Source organism: Rana temporaria, chromosome 12, assembly GCF_905171775.1.
Source record: "Rana temporaria chromosome 12, aRanTem1.1, whole genome shotgun sequence".
Classification (NCBI taxonomy): domain Eukaryota; kingdom Metazoa; phylum Chordata; class Amphibia; order Anura; family Ranidae; genus Rana; species Rana temporaria.
In genome coordinates this window covers 22,463,732-22,477,108 of record NC_053500.1, presented here as the reverse complement: position 1 = coordinate 22,477,108, position 13,377 = coordinate 22,463,732, and the positions used below count along the sequence as shown (strand labels likewise).

The 13,377-nt window shown below is 44.5% G+C and overlaps 1 protein-coding gene across 1 annotated transcript in view; it reads right to left on the bottom strand.

Moving 5' to 3' along the window:
- SYCP2 (synaptonemal complex protein 2) overlaps window positions 1-13,377 on the bottom strand; it is a 121,156-nt gene that overhangs the window by 25,105 nt on the left and 82,674 nt on the right. The window contains exons 33-35 of the mRNA XM_040330008.1: window positions 9,775-9,958; window positions 7,368-7,615; window positions 1,528-1,668 (exon numbers count right to left, since the gene is read on the bottom strand). Of these exons, the coding sequence (XP_040185942.1) occupies window positions 1,528-1,668; window positions 7,368-7,615; window positions 9,775-9,958 (573 nt within the window). The remainder of the gene's footprint in view (window positions 1-1,527; window positions 1,669-7,367; window positions 7,616-9,774; window positions 9,959-13,377) is intronic.

Here is a 13,377-nt window from a genome sequence, read left to right as displayed (position 1 = left end):
CATGTTTGCTCGTGAGTATGGGGCCTAATAGATAACTGGATGACAAACAGTTATCTTAAACTCAACGGTTCCAAAACAGAACTTCTCCTGTTTCACGCTAACCGGAAAAATCACCCAGCGTCAAAATGGACTCCCCCGCCCATTCTGGGCAAAACCATCCCCCCTAGCACCAAAGTCAAAAGTCTTGGAGCCATTTTCGACACCTACATGACAATGGATGCACAAATAGGGTCAGTAGTCAGCGGATCCCGCCATCTGCTGCGCCTACTACGCAGACTCACGCCCTTTATCCCGAAAGAGGACATTGCAGTCGTGGTGGGAACAATCATCAATTCCAGACTTGACTATGCGAATGCCCTCTATCTAGGACTCCTCAAATACCAAATCACTCGTCTGCAAGTCGTTCAAAATACGGCCGCTCGACTTGTGACTGGTAAAAAGCCATGGGAATCAATCTCACCTTCACTGAGATCCCCTCATTGGTTGCCAGTAAAAGACAGAATCACTTTCAAGGCACTCTGCCTAATACATAAGTGTATTCAAGGAAACGCCCCCCAATATCTATGCGAAAAAATAAAAGCCCATAACCCCAATTGCATTCTGCGATCCACCAATCAAAACCTACTCCAAATACTCAAAGCCAGATACAAGTCCAAAGGAGATCGAAGATTTGCAGTCCAGGGACCTCGGCTGTGGAATGCACTACCAACCACCATCCGACTGGAGTCGGACCACTTGGCCTTCAGGAGAAAGATTAAAACCCATCTTTTCTGAGGTCAAGGGGTTCCTTACCCATGAAATGGATACAGCGCCCAGAGGCGATTCAGTTCGCATGTGCTGCGCTTTACAAGTTTCTCACTCACTCACTCATACCAAAGGGAAATAGTCTAAAACCTAAAATAAATAGCAGCAGACACCTACAAATGTTCGCACATAGCGTTTACAAAATAGGGGATAGTTTTATTGCATTTTTTTTTCTTTTTACTACTAATGGCGGCGATCAGCTTTTTTTTTTCGTGACTGCGACATTATGACGGACACTTCTGTAACAACTGTAGGGGGGTGTGGCTGTAGGTCTGACGTCATTGATCGAGTATCCCTATAAAAGGGATGATTCGATCGATGCAGTCGTCACAGTGAAGCACGGGGAAGCCGTGTTTACATACGGCTCTCCCGTTCTTCAGCTCCGGGGAGCGATCGCGAGGGGGCGGCTGGAAACGAATAGCCGCGCCCTCATCCCAGATCGCTCCCTGAGGCTTACCGACTGCCGCATCTACCGGGGGGGGGGGGAGGTCCCGATCAGACCTCTGACCCGTGGAAAGGCAGCGACGTGCAGGCACGTCGTTCTGCCTGTCCGTGCCATTTTGCCGACGTATATGTACATAGGGCGGTCGTTAAGCGGTTAAAAGGCGCAATTTGTTTGAGTTGTTAACAAATCTGTATTAGAGAGGTAGCATTCATATAACATACGTAACATTATAAAACATAATCTGGTAAATTGCACAAGTCTTTAAAAGGTGCACTAACCTTTAGCGTCAGAGTGTGTGACTGAAGACATGCTTTAACAGTGACAGGAGGTGTGCTCACACACTGTTCATTATAGTCAGGATCTCGGACATCTAGGAAATTGATACCACTAACAGTTGAGGTATCCTGGGGTAAACTCACCTAAAATATAGGGCATTTATTTTAGAAGGTTAATTTGACACTTAATTTGTGGAGCATCTGTAATTGTAAAATCCGAAACAAAATGCATGTTCTTGCATGGTTCCTCTAATTCTTAAAGCCCCAAATCAACAATTCTGTTTAGAATTGGGCACCGTGCAAAAGATTTAAAATCTATTAGGTAGATTCACAAAGAGTTAGGCCGGCTTATCTACAGATAAGCCAACCTAATTTTGAATCTAAGCCGACCTATGTTTAAGTGTATTCTCTAACAGAGATACACTTAAACATATCTAAGATAGGACGGCTTGCGCCGTTCTATCTTAGATTGCAATGTTTCTTTTGGCCGCTAGATGGCGCTTCCATTGCGGCAGGCGTAGATTATTTAAATGAGGGGATACGCCGATTCACGACCGAACGCAAACGTACGCCAGGCCTACGCCGTCGAATTACGTAGTTTCCGTAAGGGATAGGCCGCCTAAAGTTAGAGCTATGCTCTAGTGGCTTAGCCAATGTTAAGTATGGCCGCCGTTCCCGCCGCAAATTTCGAAATGTTAATGTCGTTTGCGTAAGTCGTCCGCGAATCGGGAGTTACGTCGTTTACGTCCGCGTCGAAATCAATAGGCCCGTACGGCCTACTTAGCCGCAATGAGCACTGGGAAATGTAGTCGCCCGGCGCATGCGCAGTGTAAAAAAACGTCAAAAAACGTGAGGTCAAGCCTCATTTCCATACTACACGCCCCCCTCCCAGTCATTTGAATTAGGCGCCCTTACGCCCGCTCGTTTTAGGCTACGCCGCCGAAAATTTGAAGGTAAGTGGTTTGAGAATCACTAATAGCCTAACTAAATTACGGCGGTGTAGCCTAAAAAGACTAGGCTAGGCCGCCCTAAAGTTAGGCAATTGTACGTGAATCTACCCATATGTCTCAATTTTTCTGTATGCCCCGACTGTGACTTTCTGGCAAGTTTTAAAATGCAGCCTCTATAAAGGAGTTTCCCCCCTCACATTATACTTTTGTGCCTGGACAGGAAGTGAGGTCAAATCTCTCTCATGGAGACACAAACCGCATTGAAAATGTGAAAGGGGCCTAAACATTTACTGTTTAACAATGTACATCCTAACAGCGCACCCTGTAATGTGGAACCCCTTCTTCATATTCAATAAACACCCACAGTTAAACTGCATAGCTTAAAGGTGTTGTAAAGTTATTATTTTTTTTAAATAACAAAGATGTTATACTTACCTCCACTGTGCAGCTTCTTTTGCACAGAGTGGCCCCGAACCTGGTCTTCTGGGGTCCCTCGGCAGCTGTCTCGGCTCCCCCCCGCAAGGACTCAACACCTTAATGTGAGCTAGCTCGCATGGTGTTGAGTTCCTGAGGCATGCTCCCGTGATACAGCCGGCGGCTATTGGCGCTCACTGTATCACTCGGCCTTGCCCGGTGTGTTGCGTCATTGGATGTGATTGACAGCAGTGCGAGCCTATGGCAGTAGAGACAGTAGATCTGGAAGGCTTGGTAAAGCCCACGATGCGTACGCTAGAAGCCTCTACCAGGCTGGCATACTGTATCTCCTTGGGCTAACCTGGGGCAATGAGAATCACTACAGTGCCTTCTGTCTCAATGATGTGGATCAGGCAGGTAAGACGTTCCATGAAATGAAAGGCATATATTACATGAACTGATCCTTTGGCGCCACAAGGGCATCCACTGCTGCCATCAGTGGATCCCTGCATGTGAAAACAAATTGTCCAGTTTGTTGTTGAGCCTGGAGACTAGAAGGCCCCAAACTGTGACACAAGTCCTGGAGCATCTTCAGGTGTAGAAACCACTCTTAGGTTCATGCGCTACCAGCTGAAGAAACCTGCCAATTATCTATCCCTTGAATGTACACAGCTGACTTGAACGCATTTGAAAAGTTCTGTCCAGAACAGGATCCGCTCAGCCTCACTTCAGGTAAGATTCATCTCTGTTAACTGATGTACACATCTATGTAAACCAGGGGTTTTAAAGAGTGAGAGCCACTTAAGCGACTTAGTAACCAGTCGTGGGCCACAATGAGTGGAGCGGGCGGGTGACAGGTCCATGTCCACCCTGCATATGCAGAGCGGACATGGACATGGCTCGTTCTACTCTATAGGCCCTCTGATCCAATCTGTCCAGATAGAAGGGGACAGACCCCCCCCCTTCTGTTTTTTGTTAGTGGATCGGATTGGAGGTAGGTGGGTGTATACAGCCACAAGTCTGTTTACATTTGTGGCTCAATAGAGGTGAATGGAGGGTCCGATTGGTTTGGACCAATCATGCCAAAGGGGCCTTAGGCTGCTTTCACACTGACGTGCTGAGGTTTACCTGCACCACGGGTGCAGAACAGTGCACGTGTGGCTTTCCTGTGGGTTAGCTGCACTTTGCCATAGATTTCTAGTATATCCTGCAGGTATTGTGCATTTTCTGGATGCACACCAAACCCGCAGGTTATAACAGAAGTCTATGGCTCAGTACAGGTAACCCGCAGGTGTTCTGCGATGCACCTGCGGATCAGTTTGAAAGCAGCCCAGTAACCACTGCTGAACAATGATGCCCATAAATACACTGTGATTTTAGTAATAAACTTGCCTTTAATAACAGTCTTCCATTTAGGTATCGCTGGTTGTTGCTGTCCCAGGCAGAGTGCATCTGGTATCACTCCGCAGGTGACAGGAGGCGGCGCTATACAGGAAGCATCGGCTTATGCGGCTCTGTAGCCGCTTGCTTCCTCTACCCCTGGCTTCATTAACAACACTGATGCCCTGGAAAGGCGGGTCAGCAACCCACAATCTGGGCTTGCCAAAACCTTTATCCCAGAGCAGGAGGTCGCGGGCCACATCAGAGAGCTCCGCGGGCTAATGTAAACAATCTTATGTCCAGAGAAGCCAGAAAGTCTCCCTGGTTAAGGAAGGCAATGGTAGATCTGGTTTATTTCTAACTGGAATTTTTTGTTCCAAACGTACAAATTCTAGGCCAAGATGGGTTAAATGCTCCCTTTAAATTTTGGAACCATGAAAAAGATGGAGTAAAACCCTTGAAACTGATCTGGAACAGGAAGGCTATCCTATCTTGATCCAGAAGAGCTGAGAAGATATGATATAGATCCATTAGTCTATGAGGAGACACAAAAAGGTTTGAATTGAAAAAATCGAGGAAGAAGCAGAGGAAGAGCTTGTTGCTGCGGGGCACCAGACCTTGCACCCAGGCTCCTGGGATGCAAGATGTCCAAGCATCTGCAAAGGTAAACAGATGTACAGTGCCTTGCAAAAGTGTTCACCCCCCCCCCCTTGGCATTTTTTGTGTTTTGTTGCCTCACAACCTGGAATTAACATGGAGTGTTTGAGGATTTGCATCATTTAATTTACAGAACATGCCCACAACTTTGAAGATGTTTTTTTTTTAATTGTGAAGCAAACAACAAATAGGACAAAATAACAGAAAAGGTCAATGTGCATAACTATTCACCCCCCTAAAGTCAATACTTTGTAGAGCCAACTTCCGCGGCTATCACAGCTCCAAGTCGCTTTGGATAAGTCTCTATGAGCTTGCCACATCTTACTACTGGGATTTTTGCCCATTCCTCCTTGCAAAACTGCTCCAGCTCCTTCAAGTTGGATGGTTTGTGCTTGTGAACATCAATCTTTAAGTCTGACCACAGATTTTCTATTGGATTGAGGTCTGGGCTTTGACTAGGCCATTCCAATACATTTACATGTTTCCCCTTAAAGCAATTTTTTTTTTTAAAGTCAGCAGCAACTAACAGTGTACACTTACCTGTCCTAGTTGCCCGCGATGTTGGTCCCCCGACGGCGATCGCTCGGTACTGGCGCCTCCATCCTTACTAAGGAAAACAGGTAGCGCTTTGTGAATGGGCTGCTGCCTCCTGGGATACACACAGTTCCCAGAAGGCAGCGCGGCTCATTCACAAGAAGACACGATGACGTAGGATGAGCCAGAAGATCCACCGCGGTGGAAGAAGATGCAGAAGAGCTACTTCCGCATAGCAAGTATAATTTTTTTTTTAAAGATTTTTAGGGGAAAAAAACGGGTGGAACTCCATTGTAAACCATTCAAGTGTTGCTTTAGCGGTGTGTTTGGGGTCATTGTCCTGCTGGAAGGAGAACCTCCGTCCTAGCCTCAAATCACACACAGAGTGGTACAGGTTTTGCTCAAGAATATCCCTGTATTTAGCACCATCCATCTTCCCCTCAACTCTGACCAGTTTCACAGTCCCGACTGCCGAAAAACATCCCCACAGTATGATGCTGCCACCACCATGTTTCACTGGGGATGGTGTTCTTTGGGTGATGTGTTGGGTTTGCGCCAGACATAACGTTTTCTTTGATGGCCAAAAAGAGACAACTTTGCAGTCTTCTCCCTAGGCTTCCTCAGCTGAAAGGGATGAGTGCTCTTGCCACCAGTACCATCCTTGATGAGAACAGCTAGAGCTAATCTGAAGAGGTTTGTTTCCCTCTAATACCATGCAGATAAAACACTTCTTACACGAGAATTCTGTAGTCCAGCACATTAGCTAATTTATCCTATCCATATGTGCATATGTACCAACAGGAGACACAGGCAAGAAATAAAGTTGGAGGCTTCAAATAAGCCATCACAGTGAAGGTTTTGAGTCACATGGTTTGACAAAGTACAGTCATGAACAGGAGTTTGGACCCATCAATGAGAACAGAGTTTGAAAAAGGGCTTCCATCAACATATCGGTTGAGTACTTAAAAGCAGGTACATCCTTCACCGGTATGTTGGTCACCTTGTTAAGACAAGACATTGCTGGATCCACAGTGGTAACAGACAAAATCTGAACAAAATCATCACCAAACCGATACAAGGCTAGTGCTTAGGAAAAGAAAACAACCTATCAGGGCACTTTAAATCGTTGTACAGAAACCAGTATTTTTTTTTCAGCACAATGTAGTGCGAGGCAATACACTGCCTCACACGGCGCAGCCAGCAATTGAACTTTATGAGATGTCTGTGTGATATCTCATAGTTTGTTGAACAAAAAAAAGCAGTGAGATCCGCCAAGCTCAGGGCATCATCACTGCACTGATCTCAGCTGAATCACACTGCTCACCAGACGCTGCGCTGCAGTGCAGTCGCTGGTGCGAACCAGCCCTAATACCAACCCCTAATCTGCTGCATACTCACCTCATCCTACACCAGGAGCCTCTTCATTGACAGCAAGACACGCTGATATCCTGCAGTACCGGTATTCCATCACAAAACAAAAAAAAAAAACACTTCATACTTCTACAGCTTTAAAGATATGTTCTACAGAGTTTATCCTAGGTGGCTCCCTCACCATCTGCCCCCAAAAGCTGATACAAACACTATGGGTTGGATTTACTAAAGGCAAACAGACTATGCATTTCGGAAGTGCAGTTTCCCTTGAGCTACGTAAATGAGGGGAAGCTAGGCTGACTTCCATCATCCAATCATGTGCAATTTTTCTACCAATCATGTGCAATGATTGTCCTTGCAGGTGTCTGTAAAATGAAGGTTTTGCCTCATTTTCTAAGCTCTGGAGCAACTGCCCTTGCAAAGTTCACAGTCTATTTGCCTTTAATAAACCAACTCCTTTGTGTTGCCAGGGAGAAATAAGTTACAGAAATATAAATATTAATAATAATAAAATAACAAAGAAACCAATTACTTTACCATTGACGTGTTACTGATGGCTGGAGACAGGTTTTCCTGGACAGTTTCACATACACCAAGTTTATTTATAGTCGTGTCAGTAGTACTAGCCCAGTGCTTGGTCACGTTTTTCACAGCTGTTGTCATGCTAAGTGACTTCACTGGATTGGGGCTAGTTAAGGGTGAGGAACACGGTGAAGGCGAGGAAGTAAACACTGTGAAAGTTGCGTTTTTAACTGGTAACCCTGTGTCCAAGTCAAGGTGCTGAGCTGTAATGTGAAAATATTTTAATTAAACAACTTAGTAGAAATCATTGGCTTAACTTTGAACTTTTGAAATTTTCAAACTTCTCTTGGAGGGTACTTCTGATCTTACCAGAGTGCTTCAATACCAAGACCCCCCAAAATTAACTAGAACTTGAAGGAACCCATGTATATTGTAATTACATATTTAAAGAGTAACTCCACCTTTGATGAGAAAAAACACATTCCCCTCTGGGTGATCTATGTACATTGCAAGGAATTTTACACACTTTGGCCCAGATTCAGGTAGATCGGAGCAATATTTGCGTGGGCAAAGAGCAAAGATTTTTCTCTGCGCCCACGCAAATATTTTGATTTGCCCGCGATTCACGGAGCAGTAGCTCCGTAAATTGCGCGGGCGCTATGCTAATTAGCCCTGCGTAAGGGCGCCTAATGTAAATGATCCCGCCGGGGGCGGAAATCATTTAAATTAGGCGCGCTCCCGCGCCGAGCGAACAGCGCATGCTCCGTCGGGAAACTTTCCCGACGTGCATTGCGGCAAATGACGTCGCAAGGACGTCATTTGCTTCTAAGTGAACGTGAATGGCGTCCAGCGCCATTCACGAATCACTTACGTAAACGACGTGAAATTTAAATTTCACGAGCGGGAAGCGCAGCTATACTTTAGCATTGGTTGCCCCTGCTATTAGCAGGAGCAACCTTGCGCTAAAGTTGCCGTACGGAAACTCCGTACCTTGCGTGCGCAGGGCCCGCGCAACTTTTGTGAATCGGTGGTAGTATGCAATTTGCATACTATACGCCGATCACAATGGCCGCGCCCCCTAGCGGCCAACGCAAGAATGCAGCCTGAGATATGAAGGCATAAGGAGGCTTATGTCTGTCATATCCTAGGCTGCAGTCGGTGTAACGAGGTTCCTGAATCAGGAGCACTCGTTACACCGGAGCAAGTAAGCACTTGTGCCGCGCAACCTATGGTTGCGCGGGCGCAAGTGCTTCTTGAATCTGGGCCTTTGTTGCAGATTCCTACCTTTTGTTATTCTGAAGAAATCCCTGTGTGTTTGTGTCCATGTGTAAAGTGAATCGAATGGGAGTGGTTTCCTAATTATCAGTCAACTGCTGCACCTGCAAGGCTCTAATGAGGAAAATTGCAGGGTCTGCATCCCTTTAGTCATGATTTTCTATTGGGAGTATATCACCAGAAATGACATTTGTGTTGTGGACAGAGTTATCCTGTGCCATCCAACTGCTTTTTGACTACCAGTGTCTATTTCTCTTGTAGGCAGCATTATAACCTAAGAATTTTAAGAATTCACGTGTCCCTCAATGGATAGGTAAAAAGTATCTTTTACTAATCCTTTTATATCAAAGTAAAGATTTTATTATGCCCGGCCAACTGACATCACAGTGCACTATATCATAGTTTTAAAAATGCCAGATTATAAAATGCCTAATGTTAATTTTATTCCTCCAGGTTCAACAGTAGGGATCTGGTAGACTTACAGCCAGTTAAACCTTAAAAAGGGTAACTTATCTTTTGTGTGTACTGACCACCCCCCAGAAACATAATTTCCTGCTTGTGTGATTCGCTCACCAATTTTGCCAGAAGTCTGCCTAAGATACAAGTCAGATTTCAGGCATCCCCAGCAACAAAAAAAATATTTTTGGTGAGATACTCCCAATAGAAAATCACGTCTAAAGGGATGCAGGTCCGGCAGATTTCCTCATTAGTGCTGTGCAGGTGCACAGCTGATGGATAATTATCAAACTACTCCCATTAGAGACTCACTCAGCACACAGGAACATACACAGACTTCTTCAGAATAACATAAGGTCTGCAACAAAGGTTGTTATAATCCTTATAATGTACATAGATCACCCAGAGAGGAATGTTTTTTTCTCAAAAAAAGTGGAGTTACGCTTTAAGTACGGGCAACATACTCTCATCCCCACTTGTAAGCTGCTACTTACAGTGCACTCTACAATAACTCAGACTATAGATACTGTACAAAAACATAATCAGTGTTCTGATTGTTCTGGAAAAACCCAACAGGCTGGCTGTACACAAGTCAATCAATAGATTCTATGTACAAAATAAAGAAAGCTTGGTACCTCAAGAATGCAGGGTCATGAATTGTACACTATACAGGAGTTGTTACAATACTAACCTCTAACCTGCTCGATAGATTCATTACTTGATGAGATAGGAGATATTGCTGGCATCTTGTATGGGGTCTTGTCCAATTTGCTAGAAACCATACTATCCTCAGGTTTTTGATTCTTTCTAGTGAGATTCTCAGGTTTCTGTGGAAGTTCTATTGACACTTTTTTCCTAAGTGATTGGAATCCATACTATGAACATAAAATCACGTTTAGATATTTGTTGTTCTATAATAGCAATATAATTTTACTAATCATATATGGAACAACCAAGCTTAACGAAAAGAACACACAGGCATTTTCCGTAACCGTGTTGATTATAAACCTGCAAAGGGAGGAAATACTTATTGGGGCATAATATTAAATATAGCAAATATAAAAGTAATAATGTTATTCATTAAAGCGGAAATTCACCCCTATGAAGGACTTCAATCCTATCCACTAATCCTCCCCTCCGCTAAGTCTGCTGACTTAAAATTTTAGAAAAAATGAAAAAAAAGCACTTGCCTCTAAAGTTACGGCGGCGTAGCGTTAATCTGCCGGCGTAAGGGCGCGCAATTCAAATGTTAAAGATGTGGGCGTGTTTTATGTTAATGTTACTTGACCCGACGTAATTGATGTTTTTTCTGAACGGCGCATGCGCCGTCCGTGGGAGTATCCAAGTGCACATGCTCGAAATTAACCCGCAACAAGCCAATGCTTACGACGTGAACGTCATTCTACGCAAAGCCCTATTCGCGAATGACTTACGCAAACAACGTAAATTTTTCAAATTTCGACGCAGGAACGACGGCCATACTTAACATTGGCTACGCCTCATAGAGCAGGGGTAACTATACGCTGAAAAAAGCCTTACGGAAACTACGTAAAAAAATGCGCCGGCCGGACGTACGTTCGTGGATCGCCATATCTAGCTAATTTGCATACTCAACACGGAAATCGACGGAAACGCCACCTAGCAGCCAGCGTAAATATGCACCTTAGATCCGACGGCGTACTAAAACGTACGCCAGTCAGATCTAGCCCAGCTTCAGGCGTATCTTGTTTTGTGGATACAAAACAAAGATACGCCGGAGCAAACTAGCAGTTACGCGGCGTATCAATAGATACGCCAGCGTAACTGCTTCGTGGATCTGGCCCAACATTTGTAATTGTGAATGTGTACTAATTGATATTATTATCCAATCACACACCAAACTGGATTTGACCAAGTTGATAAATATGCTTTAACAATTTTTACTGGCATTGTGTGACACAAAAGTACAATAAAGTAAAAGCTTGGATTGCGAGCATAATTTGTTCTGGAAACATGCTTGTAATCCAAAGCACTCTTATATCAAAGCAAATTTCCCCATAAGAAATAATGGAATCTCAGATGATTCATTCCACAACCATTTAGTCATACGTCCTTCAGTTTATAGTCCATATAAAAAAATTATAGCAATGTGATAGATTGTGCAACCATAAAATGTCCATTCACAAATGGAAGCCTCCACAAGGGGATAATAAGCAAAATCCAGCAGGGAGCTACAGAGAATAAAAGAGGCGCCTCTAAGTGTAGTAATATGGTTACATTTAATGAAGGTACAACATTTAGCAACTCACATGGTTGATGATTAAAACAGGCACATCTAAGTATGCAGGCATTCTGGGAAAAGATGTCCACATAGACCATTCTCTGCACCACCGGCTCTCACCACTGTCAGTCTAATTGTGACTGGAAAGATTACCCAGCAGTAGAGCAGCGATCTGAAAGCGAGGCTTGAAGCACTCGTGGAGCGCAGCGTGGAAGGGATGACATCGATGGCGGTGCCGAGGATGGTCTATGTGGACAACTTTACCCAGACGCCTGCATACTTAGATGTGCCCCTTTTAATCAGTGAGTTGCTAAATGTGGTACCTTCATTAAATGTAACCATATTGCTACACTTACAGGTGCATCTCTTCTCTTTTATACTCAGTTGTGACATGACGCTACTTGTATATCAAGACATTGCTTGTATATCAAGTCAAAATATATAAAAAAAAATCTTGCTCGTCTTGCAAAACGCTCTTAAACCAAGTTACTCTCAAACCAAGGTTTTACTGTATATCGTCAGCACATACAGCTTGCAAAGAAGTGCAGCTTTATTTATGCATATCAGAACATAATATGCAATCTGCGAGATACAAGGTATGCTGGTGACATACTTATTCTTTACGGATCAGGCAGCATGCAAGCATTGGTGTATTTGGTAAGGCACCCCTGCCAAGAAGACAATTTTAAGCTTTTGACTATTATTTTCATTTTTATTGTTCATAGAATGTCGTTTCTCTCCAATAAACATTTAGGAAAAAACTGGGATATGTCTATTCACCTCTGCTCCACACCATCTAATTTAGGCAGTGTTTTTTTTTAAATTCACAAAAAGTGCAGCCCCGCCCCTCTTTGCATGTCATTTGGTTAGGCGAACAATGTGCACTGTCCTTTTACCTATTGGGATCTGCATGTCACATATCCCAGTAGGCAAAGTGCTTCATTCACAAAGGACAAAGGGGGCAGGGCCTAGCGCCGCATCATCAGGAGACGACCTGGCTGAACCAAGAAGAGTCAGCAGGCCTCTTGATGATGTCATAATCAATATGGCGGCGCAGGACCGAGAGGTGACAGACAACCAAAGGACAACGCTGGATCTTCTGGGTGGGTAAGTATCTGTGATAGAAGCAACTGATCAACCGGTAAGTGAGGAGAGGTGGCGAGCGAAAGTCCTCTTTACCAATAAGGCAAATTAACAATCATCAAAGAGACACTGCTACTTTGTTCATTCAGGGCAAACAGGCAAAGTGGCAGTGTCTGAATATAGCCTACCTCCATGTATACTCACCCAGTCAGGCTCAGTTGCTGCGTCCCCACTGCAGCATCCCAGTCTGTTAAAAACTTTGGCCCAGATTCTCAGTCAGCGGCGTATCTTTGCCCGGGCGTAACGTATCCGATTTATGTTACGCCTCTGCAACTTAGACGGGCAAGTGCTGTATTCTCAAAGCACTATACACCGGGAAAAGCCTAACGTAAATGTCGTAACCTACTGCGTCGGCCGCGCGTACGTTCAGGAATTTGCGCATCTAGCTAATTTGCATACACAACGCGGAATTCGACGGACGCGCCACCTAGCGGTCAACAAAAAAATGCAGTTAAGATCCGACGGCGTAAGAGACTTATGCCTGTCGGATCTAATGGATATCTATGCGTAACTGATTCTAAGAATCGCCCAGAGGCGATTAAGTTCGCATGTGTTGCGCTATATAAGTTTTCATTCATTCATTCAGGCGCATAGATACAACGGGTCGGATTAGGACTTACGACGGCGTACATGGCGCTGCGCCGTCGTAAGTCCTTTCAGAATCTGGCCCAATGTATCAAACGGTGTAGGAGATTAGATAGGGTGAAAATGTCATGGCATACCCCCATGTGATAGCATTTAAGTGTAATGATTGGGCCTGGCACGTTATCAGATTTGAAGCCCGATAGCTATCTGAAGGAGCTTGCATAGCAAACTGGCAACATTGCTGCTAATTGTGAAAGAGCGGCTTTGAATTGTCAGCCTGCAACATGAAGTGCAGTTACTGCCAGA